Source organism: Oncorhynchus keta, chromosome 19 (genome assembly GCF_023373465.1).
Source record: "Oncorhynchus keta strain PuntledgeMale-10-30-2019 chromosome 19, Oket_V2, whole genome shotgun sequence".
Classification (NCBI taxonomy): Eukaryota; Metazoa; Chordata; class Actinopteri; order Salmoniformes; family Salmonidae; genus Oncorhynchus; species Oncorhynchus keta.
In genome coordinates this window covers 59,929,340-59,949,117 of record NC_068439.1, presented here as the reverse complement: position 1 = coordinate 59,949,117, position 19,778 = coordinate 59,929,340, and the positions used below count along the sequence as shown (strand labels likewise).

Here is a 19,778-nt window from a genome sequence, read left to right as displayed (position 1 = left end):
GGTTAAAGTGCAGACCGTTAGCTTTAATTTGAGGGTATTTCCATCCCTATCGAATAAAACGTTAAGAGATACAGCACAATTTGTACATAGTCCCCCCGTTTTAGGGTACCAAAAGTATTAGGACAAATTCACTTATGTGTATTAAAGCAGTAAAAAACAATGTATTTGGTCCCATATTCATAGCATGTAACAACTACATCAAGCTTGTGACTATACAAATTTGTTGGATGCATTTGCTGTTTGTTTGGTTGTGTTTCAGATTATTTTGTGCCCTAAAGAAAGGAATGGTAAATAATGTAATGTGCCATTTTTTAGTCCATTTTACTGTAAATAAGAATAGAATATGTTTATAAACACTTCTACATTCATGTGGATGCTACCATGATTATGGATAATCCCGAATGAATCGTGAATAATGGTGAGTGAGAAAGTTACAGATGCACAAATATCATACCCCCAAGACATGCTAACCTCTCACCATTACAATAACAGGGGAGGTTAGCATTTTTGGGGGGTATGACATTTGTGCGTATGTAACTTTCTCACTTATCATTATTCACGATTCATTCAGATTAAAGCTGACAGTCTGTATATATTATTATATTGTTATTTACAGTATGTCATTAATACTAATCATGGAAATTGATTCAAAATTATTGATATTATACTAATAAATCATATGTAATTTAGATAATGTAGATAATGAAAAAATGCTGGCAATATTCTTTAGTTATTAATTACCTATTTATTTCTTATTCTTGAAAATTTGTTGCAGCCCTCCCATATATGCAACATTTGTATTTAGATGTTTTGTCAGGATGACAGAAATGAAAGTATAGAAATGTGCCCTTAAATCAAAATAGGATGAGAGAGAACAATGTGGTGTGGTGTTTACATGTGGTGTCTTTTGTTGTTGTTGTTTGGTTAGTGTTGTAAAAATAATTGAGTCTGCACTTTAACCTCACAATCATTGTATCATTTAAAATCCAGTACAGAGCTAAATCAACAACAAAATGTGTCACTGTCCCACTACTTTTGGAGCGCACTGTACATCCTTGTCTTTTATTCTGGTTATGGGTGGCAGGGCAAATGGTGGATAACTGGTGAACAGACTAATGTTGGAGACAATACTTTGAATAGTTTGATTTTAATCTGTTCAAAGCTGCACGGAGGTGCATTTCACAGGCTACAAATAAACAAACCAGTATCCAGATGGAGGCCACAGACAGATTGTCAAGACAGTGTTTAACAGTACAACTGACGCATTTACTTGTATAGGCCTGCCAATGTTTACTTCCACGGCCTTTCTGTGAATGTTTGGAATAAAAAGAAAAGTGAACATTGACATTTTTAAATGCATAAAGTCTGCATCTGATAGTTGTTCTGGACAGCCTCAGTCCTGACTCCGGAGCTGAACTGGAGACTTAATTGGAACTTCACTTTTGATCAGCGGAGTTAGATCTGGAAATACAAAACGACAGGGGACATGTTTAACACAGTTTCAAATGTGATCCCCCAAAAAAATCTCAGAGCCCTTTGAAAGTAGTCAGGCGCACCTTCAAACTCAACGAAGAGAATGAGGTCATCATTCTTCAGGTAGCTCCTACTATTGAGGTGGTAGTGGGAGAAGTAGGCGTTCCAGCCCCAGGTCCAGCCATGATAACAGTCACAGGATGGGTCGTACGTCCCCATCTTGGACGGGTTATCCCAGTACAATATGTTGGAGTCTGAAAGATTGTTATAAATAAGCAGATAATCTGCATATAGATTATGTGAAGGCAATTGATTTCCATGTCCTGATTTATATTGGTGTATAGATGTCTTGTTATGCTGACTCATAAAAATGTTGGTAATGCTATGACGATTGTTTAACCTAAAAGCTTTAATAGCCACAATAATCTGAGTGTGAGGGAAAAAAATGTTTATGTGCCCCTTTGAACCAACATTAGCCTGCCCCATACCTGGGATGAGATGAGTGGGACTGGTGGTGAAGCTGTAGGAGAAGGACTGCCTCTGCCTGACGTCAGAGTCCTGGTCCAGCAGTGTGATGGTGACCTGTCTGTTCCCCGCCGGCCACTCCAGGGCCTGGTCATTCTCCCCGGTGCTCAGGTGGAAGAAGGCCCCAATGTACCCATCGTAGTAGGAGTTGGGTAGCAGCTGGATGCCAAAGGCGTAGCCCTCGGGGCTGTAGAAACGTGGGCTCTGGATGTACTCTCCTGTGGCGTAACTCTTCATGTACTCGCTGAAGTTCTTGATACGCCATGTTCCACTGGGGCAGCGTGTCTCCGCTAATAAGAATAAGAATAAAGACAATAAAAACTTCATTCACATAGCACCTGTCATACACATCGAAGGGTTTTACAGTTACTTAAAATGTTAAGCCAGAGTACCGTACCTAGGGTGATGTCATCCACCTGGATCCCCCCCAAGGAGTTGGCTGGGTCGCCCCTGATCCCCTGGAAGGCATAGCGGAACTTGGAGTCCATCGTCAAAGGAACGTGGGCAATCTTCCAGGAGTGGTCGTCATCACCTGTGAAAACAGATGCAGGGTAATGATCATTTTTAAGGTTGAACATTTTCAAACAGTACCTGTTGAAGCTATATTATGATGCTACAACACATAGCACAGCCATGGTTTATCAGATTATTGAGCATGGCTGTTCACCAGTTTTCTCAAGCCTACCTATGAAATTCCCAGCTGCAGTAGGGGATAAGACTTTGCCTTTAGCATCCTCCTTCCTGGTCCAGACCACCAGCTTGTCCTTGGAGCTTCCAGTCATCTTGTAGAAGAACTGCAAACACTGCAGATTCCTCTTGGGGTGCAGGACCCTGGATTCCAGAAAGGCTGAGTCGCCTGCCCGGCCGGTGTCGGTGTAGAAGTTCATGAAGAATCCTGCGTCTACACAGATCACAGACAAGATGTTATCATAGATGTGTTATGGTAAAATAGTTATGAATGCCATTCAGAATGGTTGATAGACCTGTGTCCACCCTTGCGATCTGTAGGGGCAGGAGTTTTTTTCTGGACAATGTCAGGGATCCTGACCCTAGTATTACTGTATGTTAACCCTACCTTTGCACTGGCCAATGAGAGTGTGGTCATGAGACCCTGGCTGGCTCATGGTGCGTACCCAGTCACCATCATCGTTACGGTTCTGGATCATCCCACAGGTGTTGACGGTCTCAAAGGCACACTGGTCCAACAAGGTCAGAGAGGAGGCTACAGGACAGACATCATAAACAAGCACACTAAGCAAACTTAATCAGTTAAACACAACATAAGTTAAAAACAACATCAGCAGTTTTCTCTGGTCAAATCAAGTGATTAGGAAAAAAGTGATGGTCCTCCTGATCAATTGACCTGATCAGGAAAAACTCACAGCAGTTATACATCCTGTTGAGCCTCAGTAGATCCAGGCTGCTGAAGTCATTGTACTGGCCCAGCACTTTGGTCATCTCTGGGTCCTTGGCTGTGATGGTTGGGTACCGTGGGTCTTTGTTAAAGGAATATGGACCGTAATGCATTATAGACTCGTAGTCGTATGGCGTGTTCTGGTCGGTGATGAAATCGTCAGCGTATTTATCAAAATTGTGGTCCATACCTGTAGAATGTACATACAAAGGTTGTGGTAAGTTCTACAATAAGGCTGGCCGTGCAAAAATGTTTTGAGTGTTGAGCTCTTGAACCTTACCAGGCAGGACCTGGTCCCACCAGATGTCCACATAGTCATCTCGGTCGGTGCGAGACTGTTCATGGTAAAAGCCCAGGGCGTGGAGGAGCTCATGCATTATGGTGCCTTTGTAGTCACAGGATGGGCCCAATGACAGCTGTTGCCCTGTCTGTAGGTCTCCGACCATAGACCAGCACCTGCAACAATATCCGTGATGCCACAGCAGTGAATTATCTCTTGAACACGAGAGACCAATCTTATCCACATAGTGCCAGTGTGGGTGCAGACCTTTGTTCCAGCCAAGCAGTAATGCACAAGATTCAACTCAGGCTGTTAAGACTGTGATCATTAGCAGAATCGAGTGGAGGAGCAGACTCGTATATCAGAAAAACAAACTATACCCATCTAGCTTTTCAAATTTGATAAAGCTCTTCTCTCCTTCATAGGGTTTGAAATCCACACAGGATTTCAGCCGGTACATCTCAAAGGCCTGGAAAATGACCCCCTTGGCATTCAGGTCTGAAATACAAACAAGGGATTAACAGACTAGAAATATTATAATCTGTATGTGTATTGATTATAATGGTATTGGTAGCAATACCCATAGTTCAGTATTCTTTAATCATGGTTTATCACCAGTGTAAACCATGTTATTAGGATGAGAGATGGTGCACATTTTTACCAAGGCTGTCAGCCAGTATGTAAGGGATGGGGAATTTCCACCTGCAGGCTGGATCCACAAGGGCATTTCGTCCAGGCTGATAGAGTGATATAACTTTTATTACAACACTTAATTATTGATTGCACCGGAAGTACTATCGTTGTCTTTATTGAAATCACATCAATCAAAATCTAGATAGATAAAGGGTCAAGGTTTCATTTATAGAGTGCGGGCTATTTACCACACTTCTTATTTTTATTGAAAGCCCTATTTTTTCTTCTAAGTCGAAAGACAGCGAACATACTTGCAGACAATGAGAGGTTTAGCACAGTACTAACTTACATTCAATGCAATGTCGCCCTCAACAACAGGGGTCTTCAATCCTATGGAAAATCAAAGATTATAGACATGGAAGATAGTTTTAAAACACCACAAAATATAATATCAAATACATACACTGTATACCAGTACGCACAAAGAAAGTTACCTGAGTTGATGAAGGGGATGTCTCGTCGTATCACCTCATCAGCATCAATGGCAAAGGCTACAGTAAGATCCACAATGTTAGACAATGAATGCATTTTCATTTGGCTATAAACGCATTTGAACACTTTTTCTTAGACCTGTCTTGAAACTACAAATATGTATTGTTATGTAAAATAACTCACCAATGTGACATGAGCACCATTCGGGTGCATTACAAATGTATACATACGATTTGATTAATAATAGGTTTAATAAATATAGTTCTCACATTTCTCCTTTGACATCCGCCTAATCTGTGAAGTGAGATGAGAATGTTGTTTTCAAAATCACGCATTCCTGGCAAATGTATTAGATAGAGAGAGAGAGATTTTACCGTGAATGCAGAGGACGGAGACAGCAGCAGTCCCAGACAGCACAAGACCCCCAGTAGTGACATTTTGGAGAGGTTGACCACAGACCTGATACCACAGCACTAATTAAAGCCCTTTAAATACTCTAAATACAGCAAGCTGGAAGGGAAACTTTGACCCACAGGTGATCATGTTACATATCAGAACTTCAATACAACACCAATACTTTATTGTCGTGTGGAAACTGTCTTGTCAGGTTCAATGGAAAGTTTTGGTTAATAATCAGATATGGCCATGAAAGTGATAAGTGTTGATAAGTGTGTTCAAGAGTGCAATAGTGGGGTTTTGAGTTTTGCTAGCGTCCATTGGCAACAACATAGTAATTACACTGAACCACAATATAAACGCAACATGCAACAATTTCAAAGATTTTACAGAAATCAATCAATTGAAATACATTTTTGGTCGCAGATACCTTTTAAAGTTAGGGACGTGGATCAGAAAACCAGTCAGTATCTGGTGTGACCACCATTTGCCTAATGCAGCGTGACACAGCTCCTTTGCATAGAGTTGATCAGGCTGTTGATCGTGGGATGTGGAATGTTGTCCCACTCCTTTTTAATGGCTGTGTGAAGTTGCTGTATATTGGCTTGAACTGGAAAACATTGTCGTATTCGTCGACCAAGAGCAGCCCAAACATGACATGTCTGGTGAGTATGCAGGCCATGGATGAACTGGGACATTTTCAGCTTCCAGGAATATGCTACAGATCCTTGGGACATGGGGCTGTGTATTATCATGCTGAAACGTTTTTAAAATTTTATTTTAACTTTATTTAACTAGGCAAGTCAGTTAAGAACAAATTCTTATTTTCAATGACGGCCTAGGAACAGTGGGATAACTGCCTGTTCAGGGGCAGCATGACAGATTTGTACCTTGTCAGCTCGGGGATTTGAACTTGCAACCTTTCGGTTACTAGTCCAACGCTCCAACCCCTAGGCTACCTTGCCACCACTAACACGAGGTGATGGCGGCAGATGAATGCAACGACAATGGGCCTCCGGATCTTGTCATGGTATCTCTGTGCATTCAAATTGCAATCGATAAAATGCAGTTGTGTTCATTGTCCATTGCTTACGCCTGATCATACCCTAACCTGACCACCACCATGGGGCATGCTGTTAACAATGTTGACATCAGCAAATTGCTTGCACACACGACACCATACATGCTGTCTGCCATCTGCCCGGTACAGTTGAAACAGGGACTCAAGAGATGGTTTCTGACAGCTTGTGCAGAAATTCTTCACTTGTGCAAACCCTCAGTTTCATCAGTTGTCTGGGTGGCTGGTCTCAGATTATCCCGCAGGTGAAGAAGCCGGATGTGGAGGTCCTGGGCTGGCAGGGTTACACTTAATATGCGGTTATGTGGCCAGATGGACATAAGGCCAAATTCTCATAAAACAACATTGGAGATGACTGATGGTAGAGAAATTAAAATTAAATTATCTGGTAACAGCTCTGGGGACATTCCTGCAGTCAGCATGCCAATTGCACTCTCCCTCAAAACTTGAGATATTTGTGGCATTGTGTTGTGTGACAAAACTGCCCATTTTAGAGTGCCCTTTTATTATCCCCAGCACAAGGTCCAACTGTGTAATGATCATGCTGTTTAATCAGCTTCTTGATGTGCCACACCTGTCAGGTGGATGGTTTATCATGGCAAAGGAGAAATGCTCACTAACAGGGATGTAAACACATTTGTACACATCATATTATAGAAATAAGCTTTTTTTGCATATGGAACATTTCTGGGATCTTTTATTTCAGCTCATGAAACATGGGACCAACACATTACATGTTGCGTTTTGTTCAGTATGTATTTCTATGGGTAATATAACACGCTATGGTAACAATGCAACATATTTTAGATTATGAATATGATGATTGAAGTGTGCGAGATATAATGTATTACAAAATGAACATTTTGAGATACTAAAAGTGAATCATAATAATCCCCTGTCATTTAAGTGACATAAAAAATATATATTTTACTGTGATCATATCTACGAAGTGTTATGTGATATTGATTTTTATTCCATAACAAAAAAATCCTGTGCAACAGAAAAAACATAATGAAGCATTTATTTGAAGACTCAAACTTTAATGAAAGAATTTGTGAATAAGAATGTTTGAACAGTAAAAACAAATAACATTTCAAGAGTTTTTAGTGATTTTATAAAGTTTTCAAACCAATCAAATTTTCTACAAAATAATTTATAGTTACTCACAACATTAGTTTAGATAAATTGTGCTGTTATTTTCTGTACTCTTCTTGAGTCTGTCCAAATCCTCAGGACTGCCGGTTCTGCCAAAATATCAAATACAAAGACACGAAAAACTAAATTGGAACAATATTAATGAAAATACAAATGTCATTCTACTTTAAAAAGTGACTCTCGGAAATATCTCACAAAATCCCCAGCACAAAAATAAAATACATTTGAAAGAATTGAAAATAAACAGCTTACCTCCCCTCGGTGGCAATAAAATACGTCCTCACTCCTTTGGGTTGATGGGAACCTCTGTTTTTATCAGAGATGTTATGTCTATAGAGACATTAAAAGCAGTGTGGCCATTTAATCAGCTGACCTCAAAGTCTAACAAACTCCTTTATTGCTCTGGCTATCGCAAAGCATTGCAGAAAGTCAAATCCTGATATCTGACAGTGATGTAAAACAAATGAGTGTTGTAATAGTGTGTGATCTGACCAGTAATGATACTAATCCTCCTCCACATTTTTTGTAACCTTTATTTAACTTGGAAAGTCAGTTAATAACAAATTCTTACCTTCAAAGTCGATAAAGATGATGAGGTCATCGTTTTTCAGGTAGTTCCGTCGTCGCAAGTCGAAATGCTTGATCATGTTGCGCCATCCCCGCGACTCTCCCCTGTAGCACTCACACCCTGGATCGTAGGTCCCCACATTAGTTGGGTTGTCCCACCACAGCTTTCCATCTGGAGCTGGAGAACACAGAAACATACTATATATCATTAGACTATTAAATCACATTATAGCTGTTTCATTGCCGTCGTAATCTGACCAGATATTGGGCCAGATATAACAAACAAAGCATTTCCTGATGTATCCAGATATGATTAAGTTAAGCAAAGAGAAATTACTTTAAGGTAAAGTGTACATGAAGACAAATCTAACCTAAAGTGTATTCTCTAAACACAGTAATGACGTACTCTTAATCAGGTCTGTAGTCAGACTGCGAGCAGACGACATCCTCAATTGAATGTCAGGATCCTGGTCCATGACCACGATTTTAGCCTGCCTATTCAGGGCCGGCCACTGCATGACCACGTCATTCTCCCCGCTGGCCAGGTGGAAGTACATCCCAGTGTAGCCCCCTGTGTGGTCACTGTAGTCAGAGATGGGACGCACACGTACACCGTAACGATAGCCCTCTGGGCTGTAGAAGACTGGACTGTCCATGACGGTGTTATTGTTTGCAGTGTTGAGGATTCCGGTGAAGTTCTTGATCTGCCAGACAGCGTTGGGACAGCGAGTCTCAGTCAGGCTGATGTCGTCAATGAAGATTCCTCCATTGGTTGTAGATGGATCTCCTCGGATACCTTGGAAAGCATAGCGGAACTTCTCTTCGATCTCCATGGAGACGTGGACAATCCTCCATGTGTGGTCGGCATCTCCTAGTTTACAAATCGAAATGAAATCATGCAGTAACAAAGTTTCAACCAAAGAGGATAAACAATACATACATCAGTGATTGTATATACAGTGCCTTGCGAAAGTATTCGGCCCCCTTGAACTTTGCGACCTTTTGCCACATTTCAGGCTTCAAACATAAAGATATAAAACTGTATTTTTTTGTGAAGAATCAACAACAAGTGGGACACAATCATGAAGTGGATGTCACGCCTTGGTCTTAGTATTTTGTGTTTTCTTTAATTATTTGTTCAGGCCAGGCTGTGACATGGGGTTATTGTATTGTCGTATTGGGGTTTTTGTAGGCATTGGGATTGTGGTTGATTAGGGGTGTGTCTAGTATAGGCTTGGCTGCCTGAGGCGGTTCTCAATCAGAGTCAGGTGATTCTTGTTGTCTCTGATGGGGAACCGTATTTAGGTAGCCTGGGTTTCACTTTGTATTTCGCGGGTGATTGTTCCTGTCTCTGTGTAATGTTCACCAGATAGGCTGTAATTAGATTTCACGTTCCGTTTGTTGTTTTGTATTTGTAGAAGTTATTTCATGTATCGCGATTGTTTCATTAAAGACATGAGTAACCACCACGCTGCATTTCGGTCCGACTCTCTTTCGACAAACGAAGAACGCCGTTACAGTGGAACGACATTTATTGGATATTTCAAACGTTTTTAACAAATCAAAAACTGAAAAATTGGGAGTGCAAAATTATTCAGCCCCTTTACTTTCAGTGCAGCAAACTCTCTCCAGATGTTCAGTGAGGATCTCTGAATGATCCAATGTTGACCTAAATGACTAATGATGATAAATACAATCCACCTGTGTGTAATCAAGTCTCCGTATAAATGCACCTGCACTGTGATAGTCTCAGAGGTCCGTTAAAAGCGCAGAGAGCATCATGAAGAACAAGGAACACACCAGGCAGATCCGAGATACTGTTGTGAAGAAGTTTAAAGCCGGATTTGGATACAAAAAGATTTCCCAAGCTTTAAACATCCCAAGGAGCACTGTGCAAGCGATAATATTGAAATGGAAGGAGTATCAGACCACTGCAAATCTACCAAGACCTGGCCGTCCCTCCAAACTTTAAGCTCATACAAGGAGAAGACTGATCAGAGATGCAGCCAAGAGGCCCATGAACACTCTGGATGAACTGCAGAGATCTACAGCTGAGGTGGGAGACTCTGTCCATAGGACAACAATCAGTCGTATATTGCACAAATCTGGCCTTTATGGAAGAGTGGCAAGAAGAAAGCCATTTCTTAAAGATATCCATAAAAAGTGTTGTTTAAAGTTTGCCACAAGCCACCTGGGAGACACACCAAACATGTGTGGAAGAAGGTGCTCTAGTCAGATGAAACCAAAATTGAACTTTTTGGCAACAATGCAAAACGTTATGTTTGGCGTAAAAGCAACACAGCTCATCACCCTGAATACACCATCCACACTGTCAAACATGGTGGTGGCAGCATCATGGTTTGGGCCTGCTTTTCTTCAGCAGGGACAGGGAAGATGGTTCAAATTGATGGGAAGATGGATGGAGCCAAATACAGGACCATTCTGGAAGAAAACCTGATGGAGTCTGCAAAAGACCTGAGACTGGGACGGAGATTTGTCTTCCAACAAGACAATGATCCAAAACATAAAGCAAAATCTACAATGGAATGGTCCAAAAATAAACATATCCAGGTGTTAGAATGGCCAAGTCAAAGTCCAGACCTGAATCCAATCGAGAATCTGTGGAAAGAACTGAAAACTGTTGTTCACAAATGCTCTCCATCCAACCTCACTGAGCTTGAGCTGTTTTGCAAGGAGGAATGGGAAAAAAATTCAGTCTCTCGATGTGCAAAACTGATAGAGACATACCCCAAGCGACTTACAGCTGTAATCGCAGCAAAAGGTGGCGCTACAAAGTATTAACTTAAGGGGGCTGAATAATTTTGCACGCCCAATTTTTCAGTTTTTGATATTTTTAAAAAGTTTGAAATATCCAATAAATGTCATTCCACTTCATGATTGTGTCCCACTTGTTGTTGATTCTTCACAAAAAAATACAGTTTTATATCTTTATGTTTGAAGCCTGAAATGTGGCAAAAGGTCGCAAAGTTCAAGGGAGCCGAATACTTTCGCAAGGCACTGTATGAAAATAAATACCCCAGATTGTGTGTATTTTCTTCAGTTTGCGAACTGTCCCAGTCCCATCGTCCATCTTCACCCAAATCACAAGTCTGTCCTTTGGTCCGCCTGTCATCTTGTAGAAAAACTGCAGACACTGCAGGTGTCTCTTGGGGTACAGGATGCGAGACTCTAGCAGAGCTGACTCGTCCTCCTTCCCAGTCTTAGTGTTGAAGTGCATGTAGTAACCTGCATCTAAAAGACCACAAAGATATCAAACATACAATATGTTAGAGCTCTTCACTCTAATGGTTAGGATTGAGGGTATGGTAATCTACTCCTAGAAGTGGTTGATCTGAGGTGATGTATTGTTGAACTCTGACCTCTGCATTGGCCAATGAGAGTGTGATCCTCATTCCCAGTGCTGCTCTTGGTGTGGACCCAATCTGCATCATCAGTGGGGCTCTGAATCATCCCACAGATGTTGTTGTACTCAAAGGAACACTGGTCCAGGAGAGTGAGAGGGGAGGCTGGCAACAGAGGAGGGGCATATCTCAGTCGACACGTGGATCACAATGAAGCAACTATAATTTGATCATCTCATCTGACACTAGAACATTTTAACTTGACAAAAATGGAGAGGTGATTAGCTTGTTCTTAAAACGAGTAGTTTGCATTTTCCTACACTGCCGCCACACAGCTGTGTCAGGAAAAATAGGTAACACTCTCTGTCATATGTCTCACAACACTTACAGCAGTTATACATCCTGTTCAACCTCAGCATGTCCAGTTTGCTGAAGTCCAGGTACTGGCCAATGATGTTGTTGAATTCTGGGATGTTGGTGGTGATTGTGGGAATGTTGGGGTCCACGTTGAAGGAGTATGGCCGGTAGTGCATGACAGACTCATAATCGTAAGGAGTGTTCTGGTCAGTGATGAAGGAATCATCGTATTTGTTGAAATTATGTTCCAGCCCTGCAAGAAAGGATAAAAAACATGTCATACTAAAATGTTCCCACTTAACTAATAATGGTATTGCATCTAGACCGTCACATGTTGTGAATAGTGCTAGGCTGAATAGTGTTAGTGCTGGGCAGTAACAAAACCCTCCACTTGGCCCTTTGTGGCCAGGATCCACTACCCTTGCTGTCTCTCATCAAACAGAGGGCTGACTGATACTGACCTGGAGTGACCTGGTCCAGCCAGATCTTGACATAGTCGTCTCTGTCCTGGCGAGACTGCTCATGGTAGAAGCCCAAAGCGTGGAGGAGCTCGTGTTCGATCACAGCCTTGTGGTCACAGCCATCGCCCAGGGACAGGATCTGTCCATTCTGCTGGTCCCCAACTCTGGAGAAACACCTGGCAAACACAGTTCAACGTTGAGTTGTATGGATGTGTGAGGGCAGACATGTTTAAAGTCAAATGTTAAAACGTTGCAGCAGTTACGCAAGAAGGCAATTGTTTTGCGTAACAAATTGACTGAGATTTGTTCATTTAGTCTGTCCTGGTGAATGCATACATGAAAGCTATAGAGCGTTCTGTGTAAAAGCAAGGGCTGTTGGACAATATGTACACTGTCAGCTCATACCCGCCTCTCTTTTCAAACTTGATGTATGTCTTCTCGCCTTCGTAGGGCTTGAAGTCTATGCAAGATTTCAGACGATACATTTCAAATGCCTGATGGACACAACCTTTGGCATTCAAATCTGAAAGACAAGGAAGAACAAAGCTAAGACATTACAAGTGGCTTACAGTGTAATACATTGATAATATGCCGTGTATGCTGTGTTGCATGTAAATAAATTAATTCAAGTCATTTTAGTTGGACTCTATATCAAATTCAACTTGCACTTACCCAAGTCATCTGACAGAATGTAGGGTATGGGAAACTTCCATCTGTATTTAGTGTCAATCAAGGCATTGCGTCCTGGCTGTTAAAAGGAAGAAAAAGAGTCATGTACTAATTGGAATGAATCTTTCTGGATTCAGGGAAGACATTATAAAGATTATCAAAGGACAATCAGGACAATCTTTCTTTTTTTTTTTTTTTTTTTTTTACAGCTATCTGATAACATATAGCAAAATGACGCCATTGGTTCTTGCCAGAATGAGCATATCCCCTTCAACCAAGTCTTCTTCTGCTCCTGTCAGGCCAAATATAATTTGAAAACAATGAATTGAACATTTGATCACTATTCATGTCATGAACATCAAACATTGCATGTTTAATCAAAATGACCACATACAAACATCCTGTTAAGTTCCTCAAACTCACCCAAGTTAAGTAAGGGGTTATCATCTTCACCGTTTCCGTATACCTCTGCACATAAAAAGCATGGCTCAGATCAAGACATGGAGGTAAAATCATTTTGATGTATTTGGAATTGACTTTATGGTAAGATATTTGGTTGACATACCATGCACACGAGATGACAGAGGAATCTGTCCCCCCAAAGAGAAACAAATATTTAGCAAATAATAAAGATGCTAGAATTTTAATTCCACTATTCCTTTAAGCACTACCTTTACATTTCTAGTAATCATCTTCACAATCATAATTCAAATGTATTGCCTGTACTTACAGTGTACGAACTGGACAGCGCAACCAGCCCTGTCAAGAAGAGAAGTGTCTGCATGGACATGATGAATATGGCTAGACTAAAGTTTCTGCTTTGGTTTAAGTGTCCAAGTGAACCAGAGGACCTTTAGCCCTTGATAAAGTTTATGTCTGCTATGGTAAAAAGTAACTGGGGGCCTTGAATCTACAGTGCTGCTGATATGTGGGACGTTATAAAACCAGTTCAGAGTGCCTTCCCAAACAACTCAGGGAAAACGAATGGGAGACAACACTCATTGGCTGGGGGGGAATAACACTTTTTTATATGACAATCAGTGAGACTGCCACCACCTGGTAAGTATTGAAAACTACCCCGCTCTGCATATGTGTTAAAAACAAATACTGACTTGTGTTGGTGCTTCTTCTAAAAAAGCATGCAAAACAGAGTCAAAGCTGGCTAGTGAGATCTTCCCTCCCCCGGATTTGCCAATGATTTACATTAATGGTTAACCTTGCTTAACTGGTAGCATCACCATGGCCAATGGTTTCCACATCTGCCCAGAGGGAAGGGTGTAGTGTTTCATTATTCTGAGCATTTGGGAGAATTGCTTGCAGACACAGCAATCAATTCAGGCCCTCAAATATATAAAGTATTTATTTGTTAACAATTGACCTTGCAATCACCATAAACAACAGGCATAGTATCAAACCGAGTATAGAACCATAATTGGTAACATGACAAAATGTAGGCTTATGCTTTACAAAACACGGTAAACAGAATCGAGGAAAGGAGGGGGCGCGGCGGGGCAGTGGGTTATTGGAATGCTGCTTCATGTAAAAGTTGGTGTATTTTTCAGTTTTAAAGCACTCTTCTTTCCATGGGGGAGCTTCCTAAAATATGAGAGCAAACTAAAGAACATCTCATCCTCTATGTCCTCCATTCCATCCATGCCATCCATCTGCCACCTCCTCTTCTGGCTGGGCCCATAGGATCCTGATGCAGTGTCAGGAGAGGGAGCGTCCTCATCGTCTGCCTAGTCCCCCTCGATCTCGTGGATAATGAAGGCTGATTTGTCATCCACGCCTTCTGTGGCACTTTCCCCGTTCCTCTCCATTTCCTTATTTCCCCTATCCTCCAAGTCATGTGTGCTGTCTCCTTGCCAGCTCCTGGCCTGGATGAAGGGGGTGAGGAAGGAAATTCTCCTGCTGTGCATCCAGTTCTTCTTGTAACTATCTGGCTCCCCAGAGGCTTTCCTCTGCTCTTCAGCCTGCTTGAATCTGACGAGTGTGTCCCTCGGGTTCTTCCATTTCTTCTGACAGTCATTAACTGAACACACCAAATGACACGTCAAACAAAAAAAAGAGGGGAGACAGGGAAAGATATCTGCATTTTACACAAATAGAGCAATCTCAATCTGAGCTATCAAAGGTTGAGGGAAATACACACCATGCCATTTCTTGAATCTTATGTAAACATATATTTATTTCTAATTTACCTTATTGCAGGGATCACATTGTTGTTTTATTAGGTAAATAATACTTGGCAGGTAGCTAGCTAAGTATGTAGCTGGCTATGTATGCCGTTGGCTACCTAATAGGTGAGAGAAAGTTGTGTAATTGGTCAACAACACAGCTCAAGCAGGTAGCTAGCAAGTTGGCTAGTTTACTTGCGGTTGTGGCTAAATGCTATACTGCTACGGACGGAAGTGACGCAAATACCGTCTAAATCTTAAAAAGAAAATGTCGTTTCTGCATTTGAATTATCCCTAAACCTAACAATTGTCCTACCCTTAACCTAATTATCCTAACCTGCTACGAAAAGTCCATTATCTTCGTAGTTATATACCATCTAGTCCTCACCCTTACGAGTTAGCTAGTTAAGGTTATCTTGCTAGCAGCAAGCTGTCCTTACCAGGCATTTCCACTTGCAGAGTTACAGGTCTTCGTGTCCTTGCCTTTCTCTGTGAGTCCTTGTAAGAGTTTAAAGTTATGTTATACAACTCACGATGATCCGAAACAGACTAAATTACTCTGTCAATCATTTACATATTGGCTTTCAAAGCATTCGCTGCTGTTACTGGATATTTGTTGAATTCAGAATGCGCCAGTGTTTTCTTACGCTGATAGGTCCAGTTTAAATATTATAACTGGCTAACATTAGCTATCTACCACAATGGAATGATTAAGACAGATGTAGCAAGCTAAAATGTATACATTTTATTTATACAAATCAGAACGATTCTGAAATGTAACATTATATGTTGTGAAAACATATGTAGCTTCGTTTGATAAAGCTAACTGTTTAGCATTGGGTAGAACGACGAGGTGGCCGAGTGGTTAAGGCGATGGACTGCTAATCCATTGTGCTCTGCACGCGTGGGTTCGAATCCCATCCTCGTCGAATTCTTTTGGCCCTGTCCTGAAGGTAGTCAATTACTGCTCTACAAAATATGTCTGACATTTGCTCGCATACTGTACAAACGTATTTTGTCAGAAATTCAATCAAATTGAAGGGATGCATGGGAAATGTAAATGTAAAATAATTGAAATAAGTATTTGAAAATACAGTGCTTTCAAATACAATTTGGAAGACAATTAGTTTGTTTTGTCAAACAACCATTCAAATACTAAAATAACCTTCTGAGAGCTGGGAGAAAAAATAAGGGATATATTATATATATACTCTGAACAAAAATATAAACACAACATGCAACAATTTCAATGATTTTTCTGAGTTATAGGTCATATAAAGAAATCAGTCAATTTAAATAAATAATTAGGCCCTAATCTATGGATTTGTTTTAAAATCAGGGACGTGGATCAGAAAACCAGTCAGTATCTGGTGTGACCACCATTTGCCTCATGCAGTGTAACACATCTCATTCACATAGAGTTGATCAGGCTGTTGATTGTGGCCTGTGGAATGTTGTCCCACTTCAATGGCTGTGTGAACTTGCTGGATATTGGCGGGAAACTGGAACACGCTGTCGTACACGTTGATCCAGAGCATCCCAAAAATGCTCAATGGGTGACATGTCTGGTAAGTATGCAGGCCATGGAAGAACTGGGAAATGTTCAGCTTCCAGGAATTGTGTGCAGGTCCTTGCGACATGGGGCCGTGCATTATCATGCTGAAACATGAGTTGATGGCGGCAGATGAACGGCACAACAGTGGGCCTCAGAATCTCGTCACGGTATCTCTGTGCATCCAAATTGCAATCGATAAAATGCAATTGTGTTCATTGTCCGTAGCTTATGCCTGCCCATACCGTAACCCCACCGCCACCATGGGGTACTCTGTTCACAATGTTGACATCAGCAAACCGCTCGCCCACACAGCGCCATACATGGTTGTCGTGATGTTGTGTTGCTACTATGCGCGATATCATAGAAAAGCCCAGAATGTCCTCTCAAAGGGACAACAGGACTTAATACAGTGGCTTGTATGGCCTCAGTGATATGGACCAAGAACTGATGTATTACTGATGTATTACATTAAAAAAGTATTACTGGGTCTCAGGAGTATAAAAGTACTGGTTTTGGGCAATACTCAAATACACAGAAACAAGTATTTGAAATATCAAATATACATGTATTTGAACCCTGGTTTGGTCGAAACCATAGCGAGAGGAACAGCAAAAAATACAATCATCAACATGAATATTAGCTTTCTTAACACATGTTAATATGTTTCATTCATAATAGCTAGTTCTTTCTCAGTGCTCATTATCATTTTGAAAGCCCTTGTTGTGGGATCCTGTAGTTCTGTGCTCAATGTTCTGGAAGGCTTGAGAACCAGCAGAGGCTCTGTGGGAGCTTGTGGCCCCATATTCACTGCTCATCCTTGAAGAAAGGTGAATTCTCTCTGTTCCTTCCTCATAAGAGCATTCCGTTTCTTTACTGGCTGTGGTCTAGAAGTGATAAAAAAAAACATTGGGTTACCAATGTTTCAATTATGTTTAGAAACTCAGAATTGAGTTCTGTCTGAGTTTGATTGCTAAATTATTAGAGTTGATATGTCTAATCAAGAGCTAAAAATGACTGATGAATGGAAACATTCATATGTGGCTTACATTTCTGAATATGTCGTGCAGGCTTTATATGTAGGTCTAGGAGATTTTCCTGGCCACTTGACCAGAACAGGAACAACTGTTGGGCCTAATGCCAATCACCAGGTTGTACCTGGTCAGCTCACATTGTCAGGAAAAACTCATGCCTGGCCCTATGTGGTCAAGAAATACTATGTGATGTGTTATGTTATGTGTACAACTACCTTACCTTAATGGAACGTTGATATTCGTCTACAGCATACTGGTATTTGGCAGTGTTAAGGCCAAGTAGACCAGCCAGTTTTTCCCCAAGAAAATCACAAGCTGAAGACAAAAATACTTTATGTAAGACCTTTTCAAAAATGTGTTTATTGTACATACAGTGGTAAAGCAGTAGTTCTATACATTGACTGAATTATATGGAGTACACTGCCTTGCTGAATTTTAATGTTTCAAGAGCACACTGGAATGGAATGCAACTTACTGCGCAATGACTTCCTGCCCAGAGACCAAGTATATGCTCTCCACGGAAGTTTAAGCTAAAACACACAGGTTAGTGCTACATTTAGACTACTAATAGACAAAAAAAAGTATTTATACTAAGAATCTAAATCTTATCTGTTTGAATACTTCCATACCATGTCTTCAGGCTCCCTAAACACCTGCTCATGTGATGTATCCTCCTCTTCCTCACTGTTATCTTCCTCTAGAGTCTCACCGCTGGAGAAATGGATGACCCTCCTCTGCTGGGACAGAGAAGGACCCCTGAACTGTGTCCCCTGAATGTCAGGGCCCTGAGAGACACACTGTGAATTACTCCATATCCTCTCAAATACCCCTGTTCTGCATAAACAATTCATATAAAGTCTGTGGTTGTGTTGATAATGGTGTCTGTGTGCGTACTACATTCACTTATGGTTAGCAATTTCCAATGGCGCCATCTATTAGACAAGGGATAGTCTTAAAGCTAGAATCTGCAGTTGAAACAATAACAAAGTGGATACCCCACCTCTGTTTTGGTAAAAAGCTGGGGGAAGGGCCTAGAAAAATCCAACCACTCAAACACATAGCTCTATGGATGCACCCATGATATCGATATGAAAGTTTTAACCATGTTTTGAGGCTATACAGTGTTTGTTTACATTAACTAGCTTACATTTTTTATTCTGATAGGGTATGACAGTTCAACTAAGGTCATGAGGCATGTATACGTTATATTCAATGAGTATATATCATACATCTATAAATACAAAAATTGATGTAGCAACTGCAGAGTCTAGCATTAAAGAGCTATTAGCATGATCCATACAGGTAGCAAACATAAAAGTAGCTCTGAATTGAGATACTGAATAAGTAATTATAAAGAAAAGTCTGTAACCCTCCGACAGGTCAACCCTTTAGCATTCATATGAATAGCACTTACTTCCTTGAAACTTTCGCTCATTCTTCACTGAAGAAAATGTTTTACTTTCCTTGTGCTGCTGTCTGTAGAGTATACATGTTTTCTCACCTCAGAATAAATACGTATCCTACCCTTTGATGCTACTGGAAAGGTCAAGGCAAAAGAAAAAAAGCAATATACCGAGTCCTTCGTTAGTTTTGAAACCTGATACACACCAGAAACGCACATTTGAGTCATGATTACTGTGTACACAAGTCAGACGCTGCCTTTGGATGACAGGCTACTACTCATTTCAGTTCCTTCTAAGGCTGAGGGTTGGGCTTTTTCAAATGTCAAGGTTTATTGATAACTGTTATATGCAGTACTGTTGTTCCTCTGGCTAATGATACTAACCATAGACATAGAAAGAGGATGCTAGTGCCCAAAAGCCATTGTTTTTGCATGGGCAGAGCCATTGAGGACTTTCACCATTTTGAGGTAGTCAACTGGGTGGGACTTCCTATGGTTTAAGGAAGGATCACACGAGGAGTGATCAACCAATGAATTGTACTCTTGAGCAAACATTCAATAAATATAGGTGGCAGTAAATCACCAACCTTGTCTTTATACCTGTTCAAGCAACACTACAGGTGGCAGTTTGTTTGCTAACCCATAAAAGTAGAACAAACTTGACTACTTCAAATGGAGATGTCCTCAATGGCACTGCCCATGCCCTCACATACACCATAATGGGACATACAATGATGTGATGTCTAAGGCT

At 40.9% G+C, this 19,778-nt stretch overlaps 3 protein-coding genes and 1 non-coding gene across 4 annotated transcripts; 1 reads left to right on the top strand and 3 right to left on the bottom strand.

The window, feature by feature from the left end:
- Positions 1-1,130: 1,130 nt before the first annotated feature.
- Positions 1,131-5,332, bottom strand: LOC118398596 (meprin A subunit alpha-like). Its single transcript, XM_035794101.2, has 14 exons — positions 5,192-5,332; positions 5,087-5,111; positions 4,820-4,876; positions 4,675-4,715; positions 4,354-4,429; positions 4,073-4,190; positions 3,693-3,868; positions 3,381-3,602; positions 3,074-3,220; positions 2,684-2,899; positions 2,396-2,530; positions 1,962-2,288; positions 1,557-1,727; positions 1,131-1,461 (listed from the first exon to the last, which is right to left on the bottom strand). Exons 1-14 carry the CDS (start codon positions 5,252-5,254, stop codon positions 1,394-1,396), a joined length of 1,842 nt encoding a protein of 613 aa, XP_035649994.1. The 5' UTR covers positions 5,255-5,332; the 3' UTR covers positions 1,131-1,393.
- A 1,962-nt stretch (positions 5,333-7,294) lies between these two features.
- Positions 7,295-13,763, bottom strand: mep1a.1 (meprin A, alpha (PABA peptide hydrolase), tandem duplicate 1). The gene is made up of 14 exons (XM_035794102.2): positions 13,593-13,763; positions 13,428-13,452; positions 13,286-13,330; positions 13,114-13,154; positions 12,866-12,941; positions 12,599-12,716; positions 12,194-12,369; positions 11,764-11,985; positions 11,394-11,540; positions 11,050-11,265; positions 8,420-8,884; positions 8,018-8,191; positions 7,699-7,776; positions 7,295-7,535 (listed from the first exon to the last, which is right to left on the bottom strand). The coding sequence occupies exons 1-13, from the start codon at positions 13,650-13,652 to the stop codon at positions 7,727-7,729; spliced, it is 1,815 nt and encodes a 604-aa protein (XP_035649995.1). The 5' UTR covers positions 13,653-13,763; the 3' UTR covers positions 7,295-7,535; positions 7,699-7,726.
- A 441-nt stretch (positions 13,764-14,204) lies between these two features.
- On the bottom strand, positions 14,205-19,218 carry LOC118398602 (protein FAM177A1-like). Its single transcript, XM_035794109.2, has 6 exons — positions 19,040-19,218; positions 18,255-18,410; positions 18,101-18,155; positions 17,846-17,940; positions 15,480-17,478; positions 14,205-14,894 (listed from the first exon to the last, which is right to left on the bottom strand). Exons 1-5 carry the CDS (start codon positions 19,058-19,060, stop codon positions 17,284-17,286), a joined length of 522 nt encoding a protein of 173 aa, XP_035650002.1. The 5' UTR covers positions 19,061-19,218; the 3' UTR covers positions 14,205-14,894; positions 15,480-17,283.
- Positions 15,887-15,968, top strand: trnas-gcu (transfer RNA serine (anticodon GCU)). Its single transcript has one exon. It is a non-coding gene; the product is annotated as a tRNA-Ser (tRNA).
- Positions 19,219-19,778: the final 560 nt, after the last annotated feature.